General features: G+C 38.4%; 4 protein-coding genes across 5 annotated transcripts in view; 1 reads left to right on the plus strand and 3 right to left on the minus strand.

Moving 5' to 3' along the window:
* The first annotated feature begins 69 nt into the window (after positions 1–69).
* LOC108126541 (ubiquitin domain-containing protein 1) lies at positions 70–2,933 on the plus strand. Its single transcript, XM_017243185.3, has 5 exons — positions 70–274; positions 370–501; positions 565–814; positions 1,739–1,979; positions 2,038–2,933. Exons 2-5 carry the CDS (start codon positions 417–419, stop codon positions 2,215–2,217), a joined length of 756 nt encoding a protein of 251 aa, XP_017098674.1. The 5' UTR covers positions 70–274; positions 370–416; the 3' UTR covers positions 2,218–2,933.
* A 745-nt stretch (positions 2,934–3,678) lies between these two features.
* On the minus strand, positions 3,679–5,353 carry Or83a (Odorant receptor 83a). The gene is made up of 4 exons (XM_017243083.3): positions 4,805–5,353; positions 4,554–4,753; positions 3,930–4,482; positions 3,679–3,874 (listed from the first exon to the last, which is right to left on the minus strand). Exons 1-4 carry the CDS (start codon positions 5,351–5,353, stop codon positions 3,815–3,817), a joined length of 1,362 nt encoding a protein of 453 aa, XP_017098572.2. The 3' UTR covers positions 3,679–3,814.
* A 1,622-nt stretch (positions 5,354–6,975) lies between these two features.
* LOC108126540 (alpha-tocopherol transfer protein-like) lies at positions 6,976–10,740 on the minus strand. The gene is made up of 3 exons (XM_017243184.3): positions 10,602–10,740; positions 7,876–8,180; positions 6,976–7,813 (listed from the first exon to the last, which is right to left on the minus strand). The coding sequence occupies exons 2-3, from the start codon at positions 8,178–8,180 to the stop codon at positions 7,192–7,194; spliced, it is 927 nt and encodes a 308-aa protein (XP_017098673.1). The 5' UTR covers positions 10,602–10,740; the 3' UTR covers positions 6,976–7,191.
* Positions 10,741–13,826: 3,086 nt separating this feature from the next.
* The window catches only part of Orco (odorant receptor co-receptor), a 47,695-nt gene continuing 34,196 nt past the window's right edge, over positions 13,827–27,325 (minus strand). The window contains exons 1-7 of one of the 2 annotated variants that reach the window (XM_017243186.3): positions 25,340–25,504; positions 24,568–24,876; positions 23,854–24,368; positions 15,456–15,669; positions 14,612–14,816; positions 14,259–14,414; positions 13,827–14,179 (exon numbers count right to left, since the gene is read on the minus strand). In XM_017243186.3, coding sequence (XP_017098675.1) covers positions 14,129–14,179; positions 14,259–14,414; positions 14,612–14,816; positions 15,456–15,669; positions 23,854–24,368; positions 24,568–24,875 — 1,449 coding nt within the window. In that variant the 5' untranslated portion in view covers position 24,876; positions 25,340–25,504 and the 3' untranslated portion in view covers positions 13,827–14,128. Of the gene's footprint in view, positions 14,180–14,258; positions 14,415–14,611; positions 14,817–15,455; positions 15,670–23,853; positions 24,369–24,567; positions 24,877–25,339; positions 25,505–27,325 lie in introns of those variants that run through there. The other variant, XM_070281524.1, reaches the window with a different exon arrangement.

Consider the following 27,325-nt stretch of genomic DNA (forward strand, 5'->3'; position numbering starts at 1 on the left):
TACCAAAAGGAATTGTTACCAGGGCTGGTAAATTTAAAAATTTCGCTTTTTCTGGGTTTTATTCATGATTCGCGGCTTGGTCATTCGCTGCGAGTTTGTGGTAAAATAAAAATACAAAGCAGACCAGCGCAACAATAATAAAAATAAAGAACACCCGACTCGAAACTAAGCATACATAATATATACAGATTCAAGCACAAGTCAACGCACACGAGAACAGCACAACAGCAGACAGAAGCAGGCGTACAAGGCGGCTGTGCGGGGCGGAGCGGAGGTAAGTTTCCGTCTTTCCGGAACTTGCACACATTGGTGCATGTACGTACATATATATATATATATAAATTAAATATCCGTATTTAACGCCTGCAGATCCTTTTTAACGGAGTGCGACTGCTCGTAAAAGCCGATCCGTGACAATGGGCGCCTGTGTGTGTCGTATGAACCCCGACAACGAGACGATGAGCGTCTCATCTGCGAGCATCTCGCGTCCGGCCAGTGCAGGTGAGTGGCCTTGGCACCTATATCACTGCTATATCTGTATTGAATTTGCCCCGTTAATCGCAGGCATTGCCTTGGGCGCGGCGCGCAAAAACCGCCCGCTTTGCCACGAGACTATACGCTGGCGCTCTGACGTCCCGCTGACCGAGGGCCAGTTGCGTTCAAAGCGAGACGAGTTCTGGGACACGGCGCCGGCTTTCGATGGTCGCAAGGAGATTTGGGACGCATTGCGGGCTGCCACCAACGCGGCCGAGGCCCTGGACTTTCAAATGGCCCAGGCGATCCTGGACGGAGCCAACGTCTCGGTGCCCAATGGGTAAGTTGCCCCAATCCTGTACTGGCCGCTAATGACGCTGCATGCTAATTGCCGTCGTCTACCGGAGTACGCGTACGGTCAGGAAAATCAATAATGTATACGGGGGGCTTTGTGTAGCCATAACTCCGTATGCATGACAGCGATTTGATGGTGTCCTTTGCCAGACTCATACTTTGGGGGGTAATGTATAAATTTATGATGAGTGCGGACGCGTGAAGCCTGAAATAAAGGTGGGCATTCATAATGATTTTTGTTGAAAAAAAAAGAAAAACCAATTAAGTTGACGTTATTTTAGTGCTTAGTTAAGTGGGTTTTTCATAAATTACTATATTTTGTATTCAAACTTGAAAAGATATTAGGTTTCTTAAGAACTCTTGTAACTAAATGCAAAGTAATACCACATTAGTGAAGTTGTTTACCATCATCAGCTTACTTTTCTAACAAAAGTTTCGTTTGCACTCCCCTGTTTATTTACCCACAATCAGTTAATGGTAAATTATTTTCAGAAAATTACTTTACAACTCTCATGGAGGGTATTTCTGGTGTCGAACCACTTTCACACCCATTCCCCAGCCAAAGTTTTTATTAGACATCGATTTTTGACTGACAATTCGACCGACGGACGATTCGCTGACGACTGTAGACCATATTTATAATAATGCATTGCTGACCTTTCCACCACTTTCCGTGTTGCATGTAGCGATGTCCTTGCTTGACGTCTATGTCTGCGGTTCTCGACTACGTAATTCCGGCGTTATCAAACGTTATCAGACAATTTGACTGCCTACCCCACTTGGCATTGAATCATTAGTATTAGGCTTCGGTTGACTAATGGTATTTTCGGGGTGGCTTGGATTTATGATAAGATAATAAATAGAGGATGGCCCACCTGGTTACTGAGCGAGTTCATTACTATTTTTGCAGCTACCTCACAGAGTGTTACGATGAGCTGGGCACCCAATACAAAGTGCCCATTTACTGTCTGTCATATCCCATTAATATCGTTAAGGAGGAGAATGGACGCGATTCTCCTGCCGAATACTCAGAGCCAGTGGATGGCGGAACCGAGATCTTTTTAAAGCTGCGCATATCATCAAATATGACTGATGTTAAACTGCCGGTGTATTCCAAGGATACAATCGGACAGTGCAAAAAGAAATTACAGGTAAGTGGTTAGGTTATTATAACTAGAACAACTTGTATAACATTTGATGCAATTTTAGGCCGCCGAAGGAGTGGATGCCTGCTGCCAACGCTGGTTCTACAGCGGCAAACTGTTGGGCGACAAGGTGCCCATCGACGAGTGCAGCATACACCAGGGCTATGTGGTGCAAGTGATCGTCAACACCGAGCACTATAATCACGACAACAGCACGAGTACGGCGCACTCGCTCGCAAGCTAGCGATGCAAGCGACTCCAACTAGTCAACAGCAAGAAGCCACGGCAGCAGAAGCAACAGCAACAGCAAATACACCGACAACAACAAGCACAACAAATAACGGCCAAAGTGAGCAGCAACAGGAATGTCATATACTCAGTCCATAGCACAAGCAACCCTATGTGGAATGTACAGCACAAACGGGAGCAACAATGTCAACACCAAAAGCAACAACTCACTCATTGCATTTATCAAAATCGGCAACAATTGCAAATTATTGCCCTGTCTGCCTTGATGTTGTTGGCTTTGCTGTTGTCTTGGCTGCTCGCCTTGTTATGCTTTGTGTAATATATAAACAAAAAAAATTTAACAAAAGATCGCAACAAAGTCGCTACAAGGGATATAGGAATGGGAAATGATTATAGGATGCATAAATAATAATCGTACATATATTTTTTTGATAATAATTACCGGTAATACAACATATTTAAGTTGTCAACTGAGCATATACTTCAAAATGTATATGCAAGCAGATATGTGCATAGGTAATAATGAATATCTGCCGATGAAATGCTCGATTGAGAACAAAAAACAAAACCCATTGTACATTTTTATAAAATCAAAATGAAGGGCTAAACTATTAACTAATTGTAAGCAAGTGTAAGATCATTTGCCTAATGTATATTTAATATATAAAAAAAAAAAGAAACAAAAAAACAAAGAGAAAATTGTAGTATTTGGCCAGAATGGAAAGCATGTAACAAAACAATTTTTGATACTGTACAAAATGCCAAGCACAATATTGTGAGTAAACCAAGAGGAAACAAAAATTTGTTAAGCATCTTACTTGCTCAAATATAGTTAACACGAATGTGGGGAACATCGCGACTGGAGTGATTGAGGCGAATGCGAGGTAGGGCGTTGAAGAGTTAACCCAAGTACCTTATAAATGTATATGATTTAATTTGCTTTTAGTCTTAATAATGCAATAATGCAGATGAATATTTATTTAACCGTCAAGCGAAAGAGTTTCTTTTATCTTTGTTCAAATAAAAAGTTATTCTGTGAGCCGCAAAAGGTGTTGGCTTAATTTGTGAAACACGAGATTAGTAAACTGCAATTTAAAAGCTAGATCAAAATTAGAACTTAACTTTTTGTGTTTATAAGGTTTATATGTGACTCATACAGTGTAGCACGTATAGAGCCGTAAATCATTTGTGCCGAGAGAACTTTATAACTTGCATAAATTTGCATTTGATAAGATTTATGACACGGCTATAGTGTATTATACTCGTATCTTCTATAATTTATAGAGCGATTACCGATTATAAAGCTTTTAATGATTTTATGATTTGGACTTTAACTGGATTTAAATAAAAGTTCCACTCAAAGAAGATTTTGTTCGATTAAGCCAACTTTTTTTATTATTCTCCCCTTTTTAAATGCGATTTTTGAACAAATGCCTCATAGTTTCGTAGCGCTCTGTACGAGAGTATGATTGCCAAAGTAAAAAATGTATAATGCGCTGCCTTCTTTAAATATTTTTATTCCATTATTAAAACGATGATTTTTCTATAATACCTATACAAATAAAAGTAAAACCAAAAACTGGAATTGTTTTTTAGCCTCGTGCGTCCATCTTTTGCAGTAATGTTAGAAAAGAGAAGGCTGTAGTGATGGTCTAAAAAGAATATAAATTAGTCCTAATTAAAAACAAGTGTTGCCTTGGCCCTCACCCCTCGAAAACGTTCCAAATTTAGGTTAGTTATTTTTCCAGCGGTCAACTGGAATTGTTTACGGGAGTTCAACATAAAGAACATGTAATAACTTCGCACCTCCCGCGAGTGCCTCTGCCAGGGACTCCTCCAGAGGGCCTCGCCACATCGTTGACTATTCTGGTAGACAATTTCCGCAAAGTAGCAAATGACAAACAGCTCGTAAAGCACAAGGATCAAATACTGGCCCAAAGAAACCATTCGCATAAAGGAATTCGCGGTGGTACTCTTTGTCGAAACAAAGGCCACCAGACACATGAGAAAAGTTACCTCGCCGATTTTCAAAAACCAAATCGGGCTGTAGAATTGCTCCATTTTCTTTAGTACGGATATAATGTACCGATGATGGTAAACGCATCGTATAAAGCTATCCCGGAAAGCCCTGGAAAAATCTGGAGAGTCATCAGATTTCGGATTCTCTTGTAAAAGCTGCTCGAGGGGACTCTGTAGCTCCAAAGAGAAGGTGTACTGACTTGGTTCGGCATCGGAAACCGATTGCTCAGCTTCGAATTGTCTGTTAATAATGTTTTTAATAGAATATTAATAGAATAATTAAAAGGTAAACTTGAATTAAAATAAACCCACCTCATTTCTGACAGACTGACTCCCATTCTCACGTAACTGGTGGCCAAAACATTCTTCAAGCTGCAGAAAAGGACGTCGTATTGTCCTGACATTAGGATACAAAATATCATGTGCAAGCCACTTGATGATGCAAAGGTAGCCGCTACCTGAATCTGGCCCACAGCCTGTAGAAGGAATACTACCTCATAAACCCCAGGTTCCTGTAAAAGAATTTTTAAACTATTTGGTAGAAATAATTTCAGAAAACTTACCGTATAATCGAAAGGATACCAACAAGCCAGGGGCAGGCTCTTATCCCTGTAAGCTATAGGCAGTGCTAACCAAAAGATAGTACCAATGTAGCAGCAATACACATAGGTTTTAATCCACAACCTAGACATCCTATAAGATCCGTCCATAGTCACATAACTAAATCCAATGGCCGATCTTGGTTCATATTTTTCATTGATATATTTCATAATTTCGTCTAGCAATGCAGGTCTAAAGCGTCGAAAGTATAGTTTCATGGCTATCATCCACGAATAAATGATGGTCTGAATCAAACAGTTTACAAAGAAGTCGAGGTCTCCTTTTCCGTAGTTTAGATATATAGTGCACATGAACAAAGCAGCTATATGCACAGACACAAAGTAGTTGAAAAGCTCGTACAGTACATCCAGGACTCTTATCAGCCCTGAAAATATTCCAGAAAAATTGAAGTAATATCCAAACGGGTACATGGCCGCAATGCACATAGTCTGGCGGACAAATACAAACAGATCCTGTCGTTTAAAAAGATTATTTTCTGTTTCTTCCTTCATGGCTTTTACTTTTGTTCTAAATGTCTTGGCTAACCCTTTTATAGCTATTAGGATTTCATGGCTAAGATACAATAAACTTTTAAATTATATGGATAAAACTAAACAAAACTTAAATTATAGACAATTGTAGATTTTTTATTCCAATAAAAAGACCATTAATACATTATTCACATCAGGTCCTGAATAGTTGAGAGAATAATTTATCAAGTTGAAAACTTTAAATAATGATTTGAAAGTGAAAATAACTCAATTAATGAATAAAAAATCACTTATATTTATTATAGTCTTTTCATATAAATTTCCTATTAAAATAATACTCTTACTTCGGAGTTGGTCAATACTGGATTTAAGAAGTTTGGTAAGAGGGGCTTAAGAAATCATAACGCCACTTGGCCATCCAGCCATTCAAACAAATTCCTAACAATTCCTACGCTGGCCCGGACCATCAATTCCGAATAAACCCTGCCACAGAGCGAGGGGCAAAAGCGCTTTACATTGAAAGCCAGTTGACCATGTCCGAGTATAGTCGTGACTGCGATATGTTGGCAACACTTGATTTCATACGCCGAAATGCGCACACAACAATGGCAACGGAACCAATATGTCAGAGGAATAAGTCAGCTGGGTGGAATCTGCTACTTCAGATGCTGCCCTTCCGGCTTCCCTTACTCCATACAATTCCAGGTCCGCCCACCGAGATGCGACAAGTTTCCGTTTCCTCCATCAACGTGCATGTTGCACAAAGTGGCGACATGCGACGAGTGAAATATGCTCATGCATTCCAGTATGTGTATGTGCCTGTGGTTGGGTGGCATTGTGGCAGTTGCAATCAAGCATCGGCCAGTCACTGCATCAGTCCCTTTCCGTTGGCCATTATTTTAATGGGTCGTTCGTGGAGAAATGCTTCCTTTGGCTATGGCAGCCATCCTTCACCTACTTCACTTCTTGTTGGTCATTAAGTCTGACCCATATTCTTTTTATTCATTTATTTCTTAATTTTCCTGACAATTTATATGTATGTATCTTAAAATAAAGAAAGAAGTACGCTCTATTAATATGAGGGGATGGCATTTTAATTCATTAAATTATAGCTTAAAATTTATGCATTTGGTGTTTCCATAAATTTAGATTCATTTCCGTTTCTTGCTTGTGAAAGGCTTTCCAATCGTTGACCCTGTTTTGCAGAGTTGATAGCCTCTGCTTCAGGTCCTCCGAGTTATTCAGATTTGGCCTTGCAGGCTCAATCTCTGGATGAATTTTGGACAACTTTAAGGGCACGATTTTTTTTCCACGAGTGGGTCTTTCAACAGACATAGGCATCTTGATTCGCTATATGAAATGCTTAGAATACTTGAAGGACGAATGACACGGCCCTATAAATAAATTTTCTCTAAAATAAAATAAATTAAGTTTAAAAAAATGCTCTTTTTCACCTGTAAAAAGGCCTGAAATTTGTACACTTTCCCACAAATATTTCCCTACGATGTAACGTGTAATTTTTGTCATATATTTATTAGAACTGACAAGAAAATCCAAGGGAATGAAGTTTTTATAAGCCTTTAAGGGGCTCATTTTTTTGCAAATGTCCTGATGCCCTGTAACTTTATGAAGTTAAACAAAAATTGTTTTTATTTATTCATTCCTTAATATGCTGCTGATTCTTTATTGTAATTACTGAAATGTACTGATGAGAAACATAAAGTTAAAATAACAATGGGTTCTGGCGAGAAAATGAAGCATTTAAGCAAGAGTCATGCACATGAGCTTGGACTAAACAATGAGCGGCTAATATACACGGTTAGACAAGCTGGCTGGGATTTGGGGTAAGGACAACGAGCCTAGTCGATGTTTAGCTGGCGGAAGGTGCCCTCCATTCCAAACAAATCGTCTGTGGTCTTAGGGGCTCCGGGGCGAAGCGACTCGTTGGCCTTCTTATCCTCCTGCTCCTTGAACCACTTGGTGTTGTCGGCCAGCTTCTGCTTCCACCACTGGTTGAGCTCAACGATGCCTCCGGCCTTGCCGCCGTACTCGTTGGGCAGGAGGTCACGGGGCACCACCTTGTAGAGGCTCTCCACGTCGTTGTGGAAGGTGATACGGCTGCGGATCTTCTCCTTCACGAAGGGCTTGACAAAGTTGAAGATGGTGTCCACCAGGGGCGAGATGTTGATCACATGCACTTCCTTCACCTTCACAGGGTATGCCTCCTGAACGGCAATCAGGAATTTCTTCACCACCGTTGGCGAGAACTTGGCAAAGTGGGAAGCACTGGCCACAGCCGCATCCAGGATGAAAATGTCACCGGCAATGCCAACGCTCTCCTCCGCCAGGCGCACATCGCCAATCATCAATGCAACCTTCATGGCGTCCAGGATGTGGTGCGGCTGGAAATCACAGTCGATGCCACGGATGAAAGTGATGCGGCGTCCGTTGGGGGTGATGCCCGGCAAGGTAGGGCAGTGCCTAATAAAATAATACATTTTTAGTCATAGTTACCCTATCAGAATATCATAATTTTTACTTACACATAGTCCAAAACAATGTTAAGCTCCTCGCGGTTAATATCCCGGTTGGAGAAGAACTCCGGCACAGCGTTGCGCATAGTGTAGTACATGTCCAGCTTCTTCTTGACCTTCTCCAGGCTGAACTTGCAGCCGCGCAGGAAGGTTGTTAGGCGCATGTCATCCATGTCCTTGGGCAGATGCGGCTGTGTCTCCAGCCACTCGCGGATCAGCTTGATGTCCCGCTCAATATCTGCTGGATCCTCAGGTTCGCGGAGCTCCTCGCGGATGCTCACGCGCTGGTCGGGTGTGGGGTGTAGCATCATCATCTAAGAAAAGAATAAATATACAATAAATAAATAAGAAATATGTTCAGATACCCATTGAATGCAAACTCAAAAAATAAAGCTTCACAAAGCTAAGGTCTCGAAATTAAAAAATAAATAAATAATTAGAAACCCCTTTATTTCACCTCCTCTTTCGCCACACCATTTAATGCGTAATACAAAATATCTGATTATTTTTGACATTTTAATTGCGCGCTTTCAAAACGTTCGTCTTTAGTACTTTTAAGGCTTGCGGTCACACGTCACTGACTCGATTCATTAGCTTGGGCTATGGCCAAATATGCATTACTCCGGCCACGCCCCTTACGCCATCCCACTTCTCCACCGCGGCGGGCTGGTGTGCAAAGAGCAGAGGTACAAAATTTGCGTAAGGGCCCACAACGAAAGCCGCTGACACCGACCCAAAAACATTTCATGGCCCTGTTGTTTTATTGGGTTTTGGTTTGGTTCAGCGAATTTCATTGTAGGTGTAGGTTAGTAACTAGTACGTACGATAGCTATTTGTGCCATTTAAGTAAGCGAATATGTTTTTAAATATAATAAGGGAAGCTCGGGCCATAACGGGCCAAAGTCACTTGACTTCAAGATAGTAATTCCAGCAGAATAAGTGGCTAGGTATTATTTTTTGGCTTAAACGCTTTGCTGGTCATTGGGGCATACTTTTCATATTGTTTACTTTTGTTTCTGCGTCTTAATAATTTTCTTCATAATTTTCATCTTATTGTCATGAGATAATTGACATTCCCAAGGGGCTTGGAGTCTATAAATCTCTTCTAATCGGTCAAAGTTTAATTAGGCTCATTCGTTAATGACAAAAGTAAGCAAAGGATTATATTTTTCCCATGACAAACTCCTTACTGAATGACCGATTTCTTCTGGCCATTTGGCAGAATTGATGAGGGATTTGTAAAATCACACAAAGGCTTATTTTTGCGGCAATGGGTATATTTATCAAATTTGCAACACCACAGACACCGAGCTCATTGAGGTCAGTTGCAGCAGCTGGAATGGACGCTGGTAAGAGGAAAAGCTCTCGAAATGAGCCAGAGACCGAGAGTATATTTGAGTCTGGCTGCGTGATATACGGAATAAGTGTGCTGCACATGCTGCGAGTGGTGGCAACAACCGGCTGTAAATGCAACTTCAGTTGCAGTTGCAACTTGCAACCTGTTAGAATTGCAATTACTGGAGGAGGCACGGCCACACTCAAATTGCTCAGTGTGCACACTGTTGTGTGTGGTTAGTGTTGTTGCCACAGCAGCTCTTGTTGTCTTGTTGTTGCACTAATAGTTATTGCGAGTTTTACCTTCTTGCCTGGAACTCAATTGCAAATATTGCGAAAATCTTCAGCAAAACAAAACGGCTCAAAATACAAAGAAACGAAAATCAAGCGGCCAAGAGTTTGGAAAAACGGACACAAACGAGTTATATTAACTTATTTTTCTTTTTTAGATCTTTCGGCTCCAGTTAAAGTGCTTTCGGTTTCTGTATCTTTCAGGTTTTATCTTCTGCCTCTCTACCTATGCCATTTGCTGTCATTAAAATAATTCTGTTTACCTATTTGTTTGGTAATGTTGGCTTTTTAAGAATTTTGGCATCCGTCGCGGGTAGCATTTAAGTGCTTTAGGAAATAGCTTGTAAACAAGTGGGTATGTCACACTATGTGAACATATTTTTAAAGAAGAATTTAAAAAAGGTAAGCTTTTTAAATGGGTTCCAGTAAATTATCTTACGAAAGGGTTTAATGTAATAATATTATATGGTAGTGATACGGTCTTAGTAGTTTGTTTAATTATGAACAATAATCCTTTTAAATTAATTTAAATTAAAAAAAGCTACCAAATATTTCAAAAAATTATAACCTAGCTGGTGAGTTAAAAAGTTATTTAAAAGAATTTATATATTTAGAGCTTATTCACCGAAATTCTCTTTAAAAATGGAAGGTGTAATTTTATGGCTCATTATTTTATCTTTTATTTAAAAATGGGAAAAGGCAACACTTTATTACTCCTCTTATCAAAAACTGTAAGACACTCCCCGTCAATGAATATTTTTCTTCAATTCAAGTTAAAAACTCAGCAAATATTTGGAGATATTATGCATTCTTTTAAAGTGTCAACAGCCATTGTTGGACAACATAAATCGCCTTCCTTATTATTATCTGGCATTCAAATTGAGTTATTCGCACAATTCCGATGCAAGTTATTGTTCTCTTGTCGAATTTATTACGCTGCAATGGATGGACTCACAATTCCTCAACTTCTTTTGTATTTCACTTCACCGCGAATATTGTTCGGCACACTCATTTAAATTCCACGCATTATCCTACGCTTGACAAGTCAATGGAACCCCGAATACGGGGGCGTGTATATTTTTATTGTCTGGGATGTGGAGTTTGCTCACCTTGATTAGAATGAGTGTTGGTTAGTTAGTGGTCAGAGGTAATCCTTTATTTGATATATCCAGCGGGCAACGCGGCGTATGAGCAACAGTGGTAAACCGAAGCGCTCAAGACGTTAACTGAAACTGAATGTCTGCAAACACGTTTGGAGCCACTTAAATACTCACGAACGATCAGCGAAGACGAATACGATGATCCACGAATATATCCGATTGCGGTTCGGGCCCCACGATTGCGACAACAACAAATGGCAAAAGAAAACCGAAAGCCGTAAAACAGATCATGCCATGAAAATCGGTCAAAGAGAAAAATGCACACGCTGGCTCCTCGGAGGACCAGCAGGAGGAGGTGGAAAGGGGCCGCCGGCTCGCCATTTGCGCAAGAGAAGTTCAATGAGCGGCGCAGACTGGCCACGCTCCGCTGCTGATCATCCAGCCACGCCAATCAGTATCCAACACCAGACAATGTCCATTATCCCCATCACATCAGGCAAAAAATCAAACCCCATATATATTTCTATCTTATAAAAAACCAAGTTCGACGTTTACCCTTTTTGGAACCAAATTCCAATTTTAACTTGAAAAAAGTTGTTTTCAATAAAATATTAACAAAAATGTATTTATTTTAAAGTTACACAGATTTATACCTGTTGAAAATAAAAAAAACAACAATACAATATTTTTGTGCATAATCATTACCGGAGTTGCAAACCCAAGTTCGTGTCTTCAGTCTTTCGTTCTATTGGATCGGCAAGAAAATCTGATTATGGTAGGCAGTGCCACGCCCCCCAAGAAAACTCACATGGATCGAAGTGCGTGCCGAAAGTAAATTATGAACTTTCGTTTAGATATGTGTGTGGGCCAATCTATTGGCTCGAAATTGCATTATTCGCTGGTTTGCCGAAATAATTTCTGTCATAATTGTTTCTTTATATTTTTTCAACATTTCACAATTAAGCAATTTAGTGCACATGGAATTGGAGTTGGATTTGGATTGAGAGTTTTTACCTCTTACTAAGCAGTTGTGAGTCGTTGAACTTGTCGGCCGTTTCCTCATTTTCATTTAAATGAAAATGAACATTTTCCATAACGTTGTCTTGGTTTGCATTGCGTTTTGCTCGTGTTGCTTTTATTTTCCGTCTTTAGATTTTGTTGTTTTTGGCTTTTATTGTTCCACTAGCTGATTGCTAGCAATTATTATCCCCGTAAGGGGGTTGTGGAGGGGCCCCAGAGAAGAAGGCGGAGGGTTCCGACTTTGACTTTGCATGCATTGAACTTGGGCTGCCCCTTTTCTAAAGCAAACAATGCGAGACGCGACCAGATGTGGCAATAAAAATCAAGACGAATGCAAAAATGTTGCCAACTAAAAAAGCGTGCCGATACCTTTTCTTTAACTAAGAAATTAAATGTTAACGGTTAGGGTCAACAGGAAAAACTAAAGAGTTTATATTTCTTTGAGTGCGTTGTATATATTATTAAGTTATAAAAGTATGTATCTAATCAAAACATTAATGAAACTTTTACAAGCTTCTGTGATATGTTTGAAGATTTAGATGTTTTACCCTTTTAGTACTCAGTTTATCTTTTTACATCAAAAGTGTTATGTGTTTAGGGACATAAAATTAGGGAATATAAATTGCATAACTTTTGCATAAATCAAATTTTAAATATACGTCGATCCAGGACAAGTTACTTTTTTATTTAAAAACTTTAAACAATATAAGTAACACTTTCATAAATAACATATGTAAATTCATTATTTTTAGATACGTATAATGTTTCCAAAACATTTTGAATAATTTTGAACATTTTATGAACCACTTATGTATATTAAGACATTGTTGCCTAATTTCACCATTAATATAATGGACAGTCACCTAAAAATAACAATTGCTTTCAACAAGTAGAATTATGTAAAACAAAGTGGTAATGTACTTAGGGCTCTATAAAAATGACATTAAACACAGTGGAATGGTAAAATGTATGGTATGGTATGCTGGTATGTTAATTACTTTGTTCGCTAAATGCCAAATTGAAAACTTGAAAAGAAATCGCGCTGGCCATTGACAAATGGGGCTGAAAAATTCGCATAGATAATTAAAAGTGCAGACAAGAACAGGAAGATGTTGCTTCCCTCCGTGGCCCCGCACGAGCACAAAAAACAAGACACGAAGGAAAGAAAACTAATTAAACCATAGACTTATAAATTAAGTAGTTTTATTATTGTTGTTGCATTTCCAAAGTCAAGAAACTTTCATTGGCAGACGAAAGTCTGCGCAATAAAGAAATTAACAGTAAGAAGCGGTTGAGCGGGAAGAGGTAGCGCTGAAGGGTGTGCTGGGGGGGCAAGTGTGGTGGCAGTATCTGGCGGATACTTCTACGCTCCACCTCATCTTACCTCACCTGACTCACACTCTCGGCGCAGTTTTAGTTATAGTCACTTTTCAGTTCGCTTTTCGTTTTTGTTTTATGAAAGCTGCAAGAAATAAAAACTTTGCCCGAATGTACAGAGCGTGGCCGCATTAAAAGTTCGCGTTGTGTAGCGTTTTCTTGTTGTGTTGGTTCAGTTTCAACTCAGCCCAGTTGGGCAATTTGAAAAACTATAAAGTGCGCTTTCAAAACGCAAAAATATATATATATGCACACATAAGAGCAGTAAACATATATGGCTATGTGGAGATTCACACACATAAGTGTGATTCCGAATTTAATTTTTGCCACATTTCGTTTAATTGTTGCCTGCAATTGCGGATGATTGTTTTAAGCTTGCTTATTTTCTTATTTTGTTATTTTGCAAAGCTAACTCATTATTTCAGCAACGGTTGTGCCTGCCAAAAAGCAGCTCCTTAGAGCAAAACTAATATGGTCGGGACGAGAGATTTGAATTTATAATTCAAATTCAATTAACTTCGTTTTGCACATCTGACGAGAAAAGCTGCAGGCATGCAAGTCAGTGAGTCGTGATATCTCAGTCTGGGCCATTAAGTCCATTACACACGTGTCTATTTAATGAGGGCTATTCATTATAGGATTATAATTTAATAATAGGATTATAATGCATTAGAGTTGCATCCAAAAGAGAGAACATAGTTCTGGTTATCAAACACTAAAGCTATTAAAAGTGCCAATAATTTTAAAACATAAATCATTTAAATAGTTAACTTCAAATATATTAAACTTTTTTTTTAATAACCACCCCATTTATATTCACATCCTTGCATCGTCACTACACATTTATTTTGTTAGCATTTTGAGTTTACATTGAAAGCTCTACACGTGTACAAAATCGATAAATATTTGCTGGCTTCTATTTGCCCCAGTATGTTTCCATGATGTCCCACAGGTTCCTCAGCGTCGGTATAAAATATATAATTTGCGTTATAATTGCTCTATAATATTGCTGATTGCAGAGAAGTGTGGTGGGGAGGTAATGGGCACTATAACGGGGTTGGATGGGTCGGTTTAGCACTCTGGGTCCTTGGCAATCGCTTTCCTCCTGGCACACACAATTTTTCAACTCTGGCGACAGCTTACTTGAGCTGCACCAGCACCATGAAGTAGGTGACAACTGCACCGAGAACCTGAGAAAGTTGAGAAAAAAAACAATTTCAATGAATTGTGATTTATATTTCCATTGCCTGGTGATTGGTTGCAACATACCGAGGCAAACAAATCCAGGGAGACGGTGAAAAACTTTGCACCCGATATGCTCATGGCCTTCTGGCATTGCTGGCAAACGATCTGGACAAAGGTTTTGGCCTCCTCGGAGCCATCGTACCAATGGCAGGAGTAAGCAGCCTCCATGACAGATGAGCTCTGTGAAATATGAAAATATGGATTGGGAATAAGCGTGGGGAGCTATAGTTGAACTTCAGTAAACTAATTTCTTCTTTAGGATTTAAAAAGTAAAAATGTGAAAGATTTTTTGTTAAGCAATATTTAGCTTTATAGCTATTACTTATTTTTCTATTTTTTTTTTTTATTTTGCATACTTACTAACAGTAGAAACTCACCTCTTCAATCAGACGATTGCCGAAAATACAAAAGTGAAACACCTGAGCCAGGGCATAGCCCAGGTATCCAATAACCGTGAAGGCGTAGACATTCACTCCAGTGATTTTGGTAGCTTGGTAGGCTAACAGGGTCAGCTTGATTGTTGAGGTCAACATGTGCAGCAGTAGAGCAGCTCCGTAGGTATCGCCAATGGCAGCAACCAGGCTTGATGCAAAAGCAAAACAGAGGGTCTCAAGTCAATCAGTTGGTCAACAACCACCCGTAGCCACAATCACACAACTAACTAAGCCAACTGCTGTCGGCAGAATAAATAAGGGCATGTCCCCTGGGTCCCCCAACTCAGAAGTCCTTCTTTCAGTGTCGTCAACAATGATTGCATTTGAGGAAATAATCAAGTAAATCAAACAAGCTGCTGAAAACTTTGAAATCGTAATAGGTGCCCCAGACGGTATTTCAAACTATTCATCAGTTGAAGTTTTTGCAAAATTAAAATTACTTAATATGACTAAAAATCTTTCTCATAAAACCGAATATAATCTCATTAATATATATTGAACCAACTAAGGCCTGGACCCTGCAAAATATATGGCCCTTATAGGAAGCTGACTAAAAATTCTCAAAGTGTAGGTATTGTGTGCAACTCTTCATCAGTTGATTGCAATTAGATTTGAGGGCAAGGACTTTTCAGACCAGAAAAAAGCCACACCGCACAACCCATTAGAGTACCCAGAGATGCAATCCCAGCAAATGGTTTTACCGCACTCTGCATCCGCATTTACTTCCTCAAAGTACCCAGAGCCCTCTTACATTTTGGTTTTACAATTTTCCAGGGGCTCTACTCACCGCACGACGTGCTTGTGCCGCTCCACCCAGTACTTGATGGCGCTGCGCACCATCATCTCCTGTTTTTTGGTCAGCCCGTTGGGATTAGCTCCGTTCACTATGCCCCCGTTCCCGCCGAAGGACTGCAGCGTCGAGGGTGCTCGAAACTGGGCGCCCCAATCCGCTTTTGAGCTGTACACTCCCGACATGTCCATATCAGCACCAGGATCCTTTTCTGCAATTAAAACATAGCTCGTCATTTTCTTTTTCAAAAATTGTAAATTTGGTTTAATTTCAAAACTGTTTTTGGTTCGATATATGTAACCACCAATGGGCGCTATTGTTCTTTCTAGATTTTTTTTTACAATGTGGCAGAAAATCGACACAATGTGTTATCTCTACATTCTGATGATAAATGGATAAAAATTGATCTCAAAATTATTAAAGAATCGGCTCACAATTCGTTTAAGGTGCGGAATACCTTAAGAATCGGATGATTTTTGACAAAGATACAGTCATCGCAGGGGGCCATATTGTCCTCATTATTCAACATTTCGAAGGGGGTCCCCTAGAAAATTTGACAAAAAATCTAAAAATTTTGTCGTTCCTAGATTTTGATGCAAAATGATTAAGAATCGGATCACAAATCGTTTAAGGTATTCTGCTTAAGAATCGGATGATTTTTGACAAAGATACAGTCATCGCAGGGGGCCATATTGTCCTCCCTTACATTTTTCAACACTTCGAAGGGGGTCCCCTAGAAAATTTGACAAAAAATCTAAAAATTTTGTCGTTTCTAGATTTTGATGCAAAATTATTAGGAATCGGATCACAAATCGTTTACGGTATTCCGCTTAAGAATCGGATGGTTTTTGACAAAGATGCAGTCATCGTAAGGGACCATATTGTCCTCCCTTACATTTTTCAACATTTCGAAGGGGGTCCACTAGAAAATTTGACAAAAAATCTAATAAAATTTTCGTTCCTAGATTTTGATGCAAAATTATTAGGAATCGGATCACAAATTGTTTACGGTATTCCGCTTAAGAATCGGATGATTTTTGACAAAGATATAGTCATTGCAGGGGGCCATATTGTCCTCCCTTACATTTCAGGATCACAAATCGTTTAAGGTATTCCGCTTAGGATCGGATGATTTTTGACAAAGATATAGTCATTGCAGGGGGCCATATTGTCCTCCCTTACATTTTTCAACACTTCGAAGGGGGTCCCCTAGAAAATTTGACAAAAAATCTAAAAATTTTGTCGTTTCTAGATTTTGATGCAAAATTATTAGGAATCGGATCACAAATCGTTTAAGGTATTCTGCTTAAGAATCGGATGATTTTTGACAAAGATGCAGTCATCGTAAGGGACCATATTGTCCTCCCTTACATTTTTCAACATTTCGAAGGGGGTCCACTAGAAAATTTGACAAAAAATCTGAAAAATTTTTCGTTCCTAGATTTTGATGCAAAATTATTAAGAATCGGATTACAAATCGTTTAAGGTATTCCGCTTAAGAATCGGATGATTTTTGACAAAGATACAGTCATCGCAGGGGGCCATATTGTCCTTCCTTACATTTTTCAACATTTCGAAGGGGGTCCCCTAGAAAATTTGATAAAAAATCTAAAAATTTTTTCGTTCCTAGATTTTGATGCAAAATGATTAAGAATCGGCTCACTAATCCCTTACGGTATTCCGCTTAAGAATCGGATGATTTTTGACAAAGATACAGTCATCGTAAGGGACCATATTGTCCTCCCTTACATTTTTCAACATTACGAAGGGGGTCCCCTAGAAAATTTGAAAAAAAAATCTAAAAAATTTTTCGTTCCTAGATTTTGATGCAAAATTATTAAGAATCGGGTCACAAATCGTTTAAGGTATTCCGCTTAAGAATCGGATGATTTTTGACAAAGATACAGTCATCGCAGGGGGCCATATTGTCCTTCCTTACATTTTTCAACATTTCGAAGGGGGTCCCCTAGAAAATTTGATAAAAAATCTAAAAATTTTTTCGTTCCTAGATTTTGATGCAAAATGATTAAGAATCGGATCACAAATCGTTTAAGGTATTCTGCTTAAGAATCGGATGATTTTTGACAAAGATACAGTCATCGCAGGGGGCCATATTGTCCTCCCTTACATTTTTCAACACTTCGAAGGGGGTCCCCTAGAAAATTTGACAAAAAATCTAAAAATTTTGTCGTTTCTAGATTTTGATGCAAAATGATTAAGAATCGGCTCACTAATCCCTTACGGTATTCCGCTTAAGAATCGGATGATTTTTGACAAAGATACAGTCATCGTAAGGGACCATATTGTCCTCCCTTACATTTTTCAACATTACGAAGGGGGTCCCCTAGAAAATTTGAAAAAAAAATCTAAAAAATTTTTCGTTCCTAGATTTTGATGCAAAATTATTAAGAATCGGGTCACAAATCGTTTAAGGTATTCCGCTTAAGAATCGGATGATTTTTGACAAAGATACAGTCATCGCAGGGGGCCATATTGTCCTTCCTTACATTTTTCAACATTTCGAAGGGGGTCCCCTAGAAAATTTGATAAAAAATCTAAAAATTTTTTCGTTCCTAGATTTTGATGCAAAATTATTAGGAATCGGATCACAAATCGATTACGGTATTCCGCTTAAGAATCGGATGGTTTTTGACAAAGATGCAGTCATCGTAAGGGACCATATTGTCCTCCCTTACATTTTTCAACATTTCGAAGGGGGTCCACTAGAAAATTTGACAAAAAATCTAATAAAATTTTCGTTCCTAGATTTTGATGCAAAATTATTAGGAATCGGATCACAAATTGTTTACGGTATTCCGCTTAAGAATCGGATGATTTTTGACAAAGATATAGTCATTGCAGGGGGCCATATTGTCCTCCCTTACATTTTTCAACATTTCGAAGGGGGTCCCCTAGAAAATTTGATAAAAAATCTAAAAATTTTTTCGTTCCTAGATTTTGATGCAAAATGATTAAGAATCGGCTCACTAATTCCTTACGGTATTCCGCTTATTGTGCCATATTGTCCTTCCTTACATTTTTCAACATTTCGAAGGGGGTCCCCTAGAAAATTTGAAAAAAAAATCTAAAAAATTTTTCGTTCCTAGATTTTGATGCAAAATGATTAAGAATCGGATCACAAATCGTTTAAGGTATTCTGCTTAAGAATCGGATGATTTTTGACAAAGATACAGTCATCGCAGGGGGCCATATTGTCCTCCCTTACATTTTTCAACACTTCGAAGGGGGTCCCCTAGAAAATTTGACAAAAAATCTAAAAATTTTGTCGTTTCTAGATTTTGATGCAAAATTATTAGGAATCGGATCACAAATCGATTACGGTATTCCGCTTAAGAATCGGATGGTTTTTGACAAAGATGCAGTCATCGTAAGGGACCATATTGTCCTCCCTTACATTTTTCAACATTTCGAAGGGGGTCCACTAGAAAATTTGACAAAAAATCTAATAAAATTTTCGTTCCTAGATTTTGATGCAAAATTATTAGGAATCGGATCACAAATTGTTTACGGTATTCCGCTTAAGAATCGGATGATTTTTGACAAAGATATAGTCATTGCAGGGGGCCATATTGTCCTCCCTTACATTTCAGGATCACAAATCGTTTAAGGTATTCCGCTTAGGATCGGATGATTTTTGACAAAGATATAGTCATTGCAGGGGGCCATATTGTCCTCCCTTACATTTTTCAACATTTCGAAGGGGGTCCACTAGAAAATTTGACAAAAAATCTAAAAGTTTTGTCGTTCCTAGATTTTGATGCAAAATGATTAAGAATCGGATCACAAATCGTTTAAGGTATTCTGCTTAAGAATCGGATGATTTTTGACAAAGATGCAGTCATCGTAAGGGACCATATTGTCCTCCCTTACATTTTTCAACATTTCGAAGGGGGTCCACTAGAAAATTTGACAAAAAATCTGAAAAATTTTTCGTTCCTAGATTTTGATGCAAAATTATTAAGAATCGGATCACAAATCGTTTAAGGTATTCCGCTTAAGAATCGGATGATTTTTGACAAAGATACAGTCATCGTAAGGGACCATATTGTCCTCCCTTACATTTTTCAACATTACGAAGTGGGTCCCCTAGAAAATTTGAAAAAAAAATCTAAAAAATTTTTCGTTCCTAGATTTTGATGCAAAATTATTAAGAATCGGATCACAAATCGTTTAAGGTATTCTGCTTAAGAATCGGATGATTTTTGACAAAGATGCAGTCATCGTAAGGGACCATATTGTCCTCCCTTACATTTTTCAACATTTCGAAGGGGGTCCACTAGAAAATTTGACAAAAAATCTGAAAAATTTTTCGTTCCTAGATTTTGATGCAAAATTATTAAGAATCGGGTCACAAATCGTTTAAGGTATTCCGCTTAAGAATCGGATGATTTTTGACAAAGATACAGTCATCGCAGGGGGCCATATTGTCCTTCCTTACATTTTTCAACATTTCGAAGGGGGTCCCCTAGAAAATTTGATAAAAAATCTAAAAATTTTTTCGTTCCTAGATTTTGATGCAAAATGATTAAGAATCGGATCACAAATCGTTTAAGGTATTCTGCTTAAGAATCGGATGATTTTTGACAAAGATACAGTCATCGCAGGGGGCCATATTGTCCTCCCTTACATTTTTCAACACTTCGAAGGGGGTCCCCTAGAAAATTTGACAAAAAATCTAAAAATTTTGTCGTTTCTAGATTTTGATGCAAAATTATTAGGAATCGGATCACAAATCGATTACGGTATTCCGCTTAAGAATCGGATGGTTTTTGACAAAGATGCAGTCATCGTAAGGGACCATATTGTCCTCCCTTACATTTTTCAACATTTCGAAGGGGGTCCACTAGAAAATTTGACAAAAAATCTAATAAAATTTTCGTTCCTAGATTTTGATGCAAAATTATTAGGAATCGGGTCACAAATCGTTTAAGGTATTCCGCTTAAGAATCGGATGATTTTTGACAAAGATACAGTCATCGCAGGGGGCCATATTGTCCTTCCTTACATTTTTCAACATTTCGAAGGGGGTCCCCTAGAAAATTTGATAAAAAATCTAAAAATTTTTTCGTTCCTAGATTTTGATGCAAAATGATTAAGAATCGGATCACAAATCGTTTAAGGTATTCTGCTTAAGAATCGGATGATTTTTGACAAAGATACAGTCATCGCAGGGGGCCATATTGTCCTCCCTTACATTTTTCAACACTTCGAAGGGGGTCCCCTAGAAAATTTGACAAAAAATCTAAAAATTTTGTCGTTTCTAGATTTTGATGCAAAATGATTAAGAATCGGCTCACTAATCCCTTACGGTATTCCGCTTAAGAATCGGATGATTTTTGACAAAGATACAGTCATCGTAAGGGACCATATTGTCCTCCCTTACATTTTTCAACATTACGAAGGGGGTCCCCTAGAAAATTTGAAAAAAAAATCTAAAAAATTTTTCGTTCCTAGATTTTGATGCAAAATTATTAAGAATCGGGTCACAAATCGTTTAAGGTATTCCGCTTAAGAATCGGATGATTTTTGACAAAGATACAGTCATCGCAGGGGGCCATATTGTCCTTCCTTACATTTTTCAACATTTCGAAGGGGGTCCCCTAGAAAATTTGATAAAAAATCTAAAAATTTTTTCGTTCCTAGATTTTGATGCAAAATTATTAGGAATCGGATCACAAATCGATTACGGTATTCCGCTTAAGAATCGGATGGTTTTTGACAAAGATGCAGTCATCGTAAGGGACCATATTGTCCTCCCTTACATTTTTCAACATTTCGAAGGGGGTCCACTAGAAAATTTGACAAAAAATCTAATAAAATTTTCGTTCCTAGATTTTGATGCAAAATTATTAGGAATCGGATCACAAATTGTTTACGGTATTCCGCTTAAGAATCGGATGATTTTTGACAAAGATATAGTCATTGCAGGGGGCCATATTGTCCTCCCTTACATTTTTCAACATTTCGAAGGGGGTCCCCTAGAAAATTTGATAAAAAATCTAAAAATTTTTTCGTTCCTAGATTTTGATGCAAAATGATTAAGAATCGGCTCACTAATTCCTTACGGTATTCCGCTTATTGTGCCATATTGTCCTTCCTTACATTTTTCAACATTTCGAAGGGGGTCCCCTAGAAAATTTGAAAAAAAAATCTAAAAAATTTTTCGTTCCTAGATTTTGATGCAAAATGATTAAGAATCGGATCACAAATCGTTTAAGGTATTCTGCTTAAGAATCGGATGATTTTTGACAAAGATACAGTCATCGCAGGGGGCCATATTGTCCTCCCTTACATTTTTCAACACTTCGAAGGGGGTCCCCTAGAAAATTTGACAAAAAATCTAAAAATTTTGTCGTTTCTAGATTTTGATGCAAAATTATTAGGAATCGGATCACAAATCGATTACGGTATTCCGCTTAAGAATCGGATGGTTTTTGACAAAGATGCAGTCATCGTAAGGGACCATATTGTCCTCCCTTACATTTTTCAACATTTCGAAGGGGGTCCACTAGAAAATTTGACAAAAAATCTAATAAAATTTTCGTTCCTAGATTTTGATGCAAAATTATTAGGAATCGGATCACAAATTGTTTACGGTATTCCGCTTAAGAATCGGATGATTTTTGACAAAGATATAGTCATTGCAGGGGGCCATATTGTCCTCCCTTACATTTCAGGATCACAAATCGTTTAAGGTATTCCGCTTAGGATCGGATGATTTTTGACAAAGATATAGTCATTGCAGGGGGCCATATTGTCCTCCCTTACATTTTTCAACATTTCGAAGGGGGTCCACTAGAAAATTTGACAAAAAATCTAAAAGTTTTGTCGTTCCTAGATTTTGATGCAAAATGATTAAGAATCGGATCACAAATCGTTTAAGGTATTCTGCTTAAGAATCGGATGATTTTTGACAAAGATGCAGTCATCGTAAGGGACCATATTGTCCTCCCTTACATTTTTCAACATTTCGAAGGGGGTCCACTAGAAAATTTGACAAAAAATCTGAAAAATTTTTCGTTCCTAGATTTTGATGCAAAATGATTAAGAATCGGATCACAAATCGTTTAAGGTATTCCGCTTAAGAATCGGATGATTTTTGACAAAGATACAGTCATCGTAAGGGACCATATTGTCCTCCCTTACATTTTTCAACATTACGAAGGGGTCCCCTAGAAAATTTGATAAAAAATCTAAAAATTTTTTCGTTCCTAGATTTTGATGCAAAATGATTAAGAATCGGCTCACTAATTCCTTACGGTATTCCGCTTAAGAATCGGATGATTTTTGACAAAGATACAGTCATCGTAAGGGACCATATTGTCCTCCCTTACATTTTTCAACATTACGAAGGGGGTCCACTAGAAAATTTGAAAAAAAATCTAAAAAATTTTTCGTTCCTAGATTTTGATTCAAAATGATTAAGAATCGGCTCACAAATCGTTTAAGGTATTCCGCTTAAGAATCGGATGATTTTTGACAAAGATACAGTCATCGCAGGGGGCCATATTGTCCTTCCTTACATTTTTCAACATTTCGAAGGGGGTCCACTAGAAAATTTGACAAAAAATCTAAAAGTTTTGTCGTTCCTAGATTTTGATGCAAAATGATTAGGAATCGGATCACAAATCGTTTAAGGTATTCTGCTTAAGAATCGGATGATTTTTGACAAAGATGCAGTCATCGTAAGGGACCATATTGTCCTCCCTTACATTTTTCAACATTTCGAAGGGGGTCCACTAGAAAATTTGACAAAAAATCTGAAAAATTTTTCGTTCCTAGATTTTGATGCAAAATTATTAAGAATCGGATCACAAATCGTTTAAGGTATTCCGCTTAAGAATCGGATGATTTTTGACAAAGATAAAGTCATCGCAGGGGGCCATATTGTCCTTCCTTACATTTTTCAACATTTCGAAGGGGTCCCCTAGAAAATTTGATAAAAAATCTAAAAATTTTTTCGTTCCTAGATTTTGATGCAAAATGATTAAGAATCGGCTCACTAATTCCTTACGGTATTCCGCTTAAGAATCGGATGATTTTTGACAAAGATACAGTCATCGTAAGGGACCATATTGTCCTCCCTTACATTTTTCAACATTACGAAGGGGGTCCACTAGAAAATTTGAAAAAAAATCTAAAAAATTTTTCGTTCCTAGATTTTGATTCAAAATGATTAAGAATCGGCTCACAAATCGTTTAAGGTATTCCGCTTAAGAATCGGATGATTTTTGACAAAGATACAGTCATCGCAGGGGGCCATATTGGCCTCCATGTGACTTTAATTTTTAATTTTTACGGTCGTCCAAAAAATCTTACAAATTAGTTAATTGTTTTAAGTGTCGATACATAAGGAATGTTGAAACAGCCTTACCTTCATTGTGTATAAGTTCCGACTTAGAGTTGGCCGAAAGTGACCTAAAAAGCGCCGCTGAGTTGGGTCTGTAGGTATCCAAGGAGGCGGATAGCTCCATCAGTGGCTTCATGATGCCTTTGAGATGCTGCAGCTGTTCGCAGGCGAATATCAACCAGGAGCAAAACATAACATCGCACAGATTGGAGTGGATCATTGAGAAGAGGATGTAGTAGATTTGAAAGGCAAAGCTGATCATGTAGAATATGCCATGGCCGGCATTCCATGGGTAAAACGACTTAATTGGCAGTCGAGGTATCTCCACAGGAACACTGGAGTTTGTCTCGTGATCCACCACCATCTTGACGCTGTCTCCGAAGAAGGTGATCGTGGTCCAGGCAGTGGCCGAAGCCACAGTGGTTAGCATCACCAAAAAAAACAACTTTCGCATCTTGGCCAAAGCAATTGAATGATATCGAGCATCCGATTCGGCGAACAAGGGATGCGTGTTTACTTGATTCCATATATTCAGGGTCCTGTACGGATATAGAGCACATTTTCAGTTTAACCCTATCCGAGTTAATGAGACAAAATTAAACATTTAAACTCCTTCGGAGTTTAAGTGATGTTAATCATCAAAAAACTTTCTAAAACTCCAATTTCGTAAAGTTTATAATCCTACTTTGATGAATGAGCTTCGAAATCAATTAACATGCACCGAAGCTGCTGGCTTACCTGTAAAAGTTCTTCTGATTGACAGCCAGGTAGATGAACTTGGTGATGCAGTGGGTGAAGAACAAGGTGGTTATCGTGTTACCCGACAGCTCGTTCACCTCCTCGGCATTGAGGGCCATGTTGACAAGGATGAAGACGAACTGCAGGAGGAGCAGGACGAGGTGCACCGAGGAGTACACCTTCTTAACAAAGGCACTGCCTCCTGTGAAGTTGTGCATGAACAGGCCCGAGTACTTCATGGCCTTTATATTGGGCATCAGATCGGCCACCAGGCCCGTATACTTGCTCGGCTGCATTGACGTTGTCATTCTGTGGAGTGCCAGAAAATTTCGTTTCCAAATTAATAAGATTTTCGGCAATTTAATTAGCAATTAAATCTGATGGATTAAACGAGAGTGGGATGTCGGAGAGAATCTTGGCTTTTTTGCCATGTGTGTGCATTTGGCGCTCTGTTTGAGCGCGAACGCAAGGAACAAATCCCCCGGTCCCCAAAATTAATTGATTTCGCATGTTTTATTCATGCACTTGTGTATGAGGGAATGATTAATGTTTATTTAGCTTAAAGCAGAAACAGTGCGATTATGCTTCTTTCAGGTGGAAAAATTATTTATGGATAATGTATAGAATTTACACTATCTTTGGAAAATTAATAATGTCCTCGATAGTTGATTTTAAGAAATGTGCAAGTATCTCACAAGATAAGTTGATAATTGCATAGTTTTTAATTTTTAATAATTTAAATTACTGTTTTTTATATCTTTAACTTGTTTACCTGGCGATTGACTTTTAAAACGATAATGAGTTTAATCCAGTTTATTTATGGGAGATCTAGATTTAAGTGCAATCTTTGTGCACTTTTCAGGCAAACATTTTTTCACTAAGGCTTTGCCAAATAGTTAAACAATTTTATTTTTTTTGTTTAAACCCGAGAACAAATATAACCAGTCAGCAGGGCGTTGTGAACGTTAATGAAATTTGAAATCTGGAAGGTTAACAAGCTTTGTCCAAGAATCAAGTCCCCATTCACCAGGGTGGACAGTCATTTGGCTGTACATAAGGACGTGTACTTTGAAGAACAAAGTTCCCACGGCCGGACAAGGCCACTTCTTTCATCGAAGCCCTGAAACTTTCGCTCAAACCCACACATGGTAATGAAAATATATACCGTAGGCTTTAGACCATATACAATCCTTGAGTTGCTTTAAAATTCAACTTTTGAGCCAGACCCGGCTGGCCATGTGATGGGTCCGTGGCAGACGCCGAATTCCCACAATTAAATCGAACGCCCACGAACTTGCCAGCCGCAGGTCGCTGTCTTCAGGTTTACGGCGTATCTGTCCACACGGCGTATGCGCAATGTGGGAAATGGGATATGGAAATTCAAGGGGCTGGAGCGGCCCAGCTCCTTTGGCCCCTCTTGTGTAGCATCTGTGGTATCCGAACTTATGCAAATTTTAAAAGCATCGATTATTTTATTATGCCTGTTTGTATTTGTTGGCCTTAAGTGCCGCTGCCGAGCAAAGGCAAGGGCATTTTGCACCCAAATGTTGCCACAGAGGCTTTTCCAATCGCTGACCCAAAAAAAATAACGTATATATATACTTTATATGTACAAATAAACATTTGCATAGAAATGTGTGTGCTTGGACTGATGGATAGTTGGGCTTTATACATTTTTCACTCCCAGTTCAAGAGTACCGAATTCCAACAGAATGTATCCTTGTAAAATAAAGAAGCAGTATTAAAAATCATACCTCCCACTACGCAATTGGATTGCAATTTTAAGATATTGTTTTGACGTCGGTGTTTAAATAAAACTCCATCATAATACTTTTTCTTATTGCCTTTTTATTAGTTTATAATTAATATAGGAAAGCACAACATGTATTAATTTTTTAAAACAACAAACCTATTAACTTAAGAAAGGTTAATGCAAGGGGAGTCTTAATAAAAAAACCTTGTTTATATTCCATGTTATATTTCTAATAAACCTCCACTTAAAAGGCCATAAAGAATATTATCATAAGGCCTACATTTTTATAAGAGCCTTGTTTATATTTTCACCAAAAGTAGAGTGGGACGTTCTCAACCTCATCTGGCTAATAATTTTAGAAATAATTTTAATTGTGAATAATTACAAATTAGCCCCGAAATAGTCTTAGCATTTAGATTCAGCCCCTGGGTTTTGTGTTTTAATTAAAGCCTTTGGTCTACCAACCCCCCCTGGCCTACACAATTTATAACACCCTTTATGTTGTGGCCTAAATAGTACACATAGTAAGGGTAAATGGAAACCGCAAAACAACTATTGGCCCACTGCCATTGAAGTCCATTCAAAATGAGTTTTTACCAACATTAAAATGTAGTCAACGTGCCAGGTTCACAAAGCTCCCTCCAATACGATTACAATGTAAACGTGTGAATGTAAATGGGAATGTGGCATGTGAACAGGATTTCCCAGGTTCGCAGTTGCCAGGAGTTACTACCTAACGCCGGTTAGTTCTCAAATGGCTTTAAACGCCGGTACATGTGCTATATGGTATTTGGTATTTGTATGGTAAGTATATGGGTAAAGACTCGCATACGTGTTCCTCATGGATTATTTAAATGCCGACAACACACGAACATCAATTAATACTGGAATGTTCGCCAGAGTTCCCGTATGGCTGTGTGCCGGTTTTTGTGTATACAAGGGGATTTAACAATATTGATTCAACGTTTAATTGGCCTGAACTCATCCATGCTAACCAAGTTGCTG

Source organism: Drosophila bipectinata, chromosome 3R (genome assembly GCF_030179905.1).
Source record: "Drosophila bipectinata strain 14024-0381.07 chromosome 3R, DbipHiC1v2, whole genome shotgun sequence".
Classification (NCBI taxonomy): domain Eukaryota; kingdom Metazoa; phylum Arthropoda; class Insecta; order Diptera; family Drosophilidae; genus Drosophila; species Drosophila bipectinata.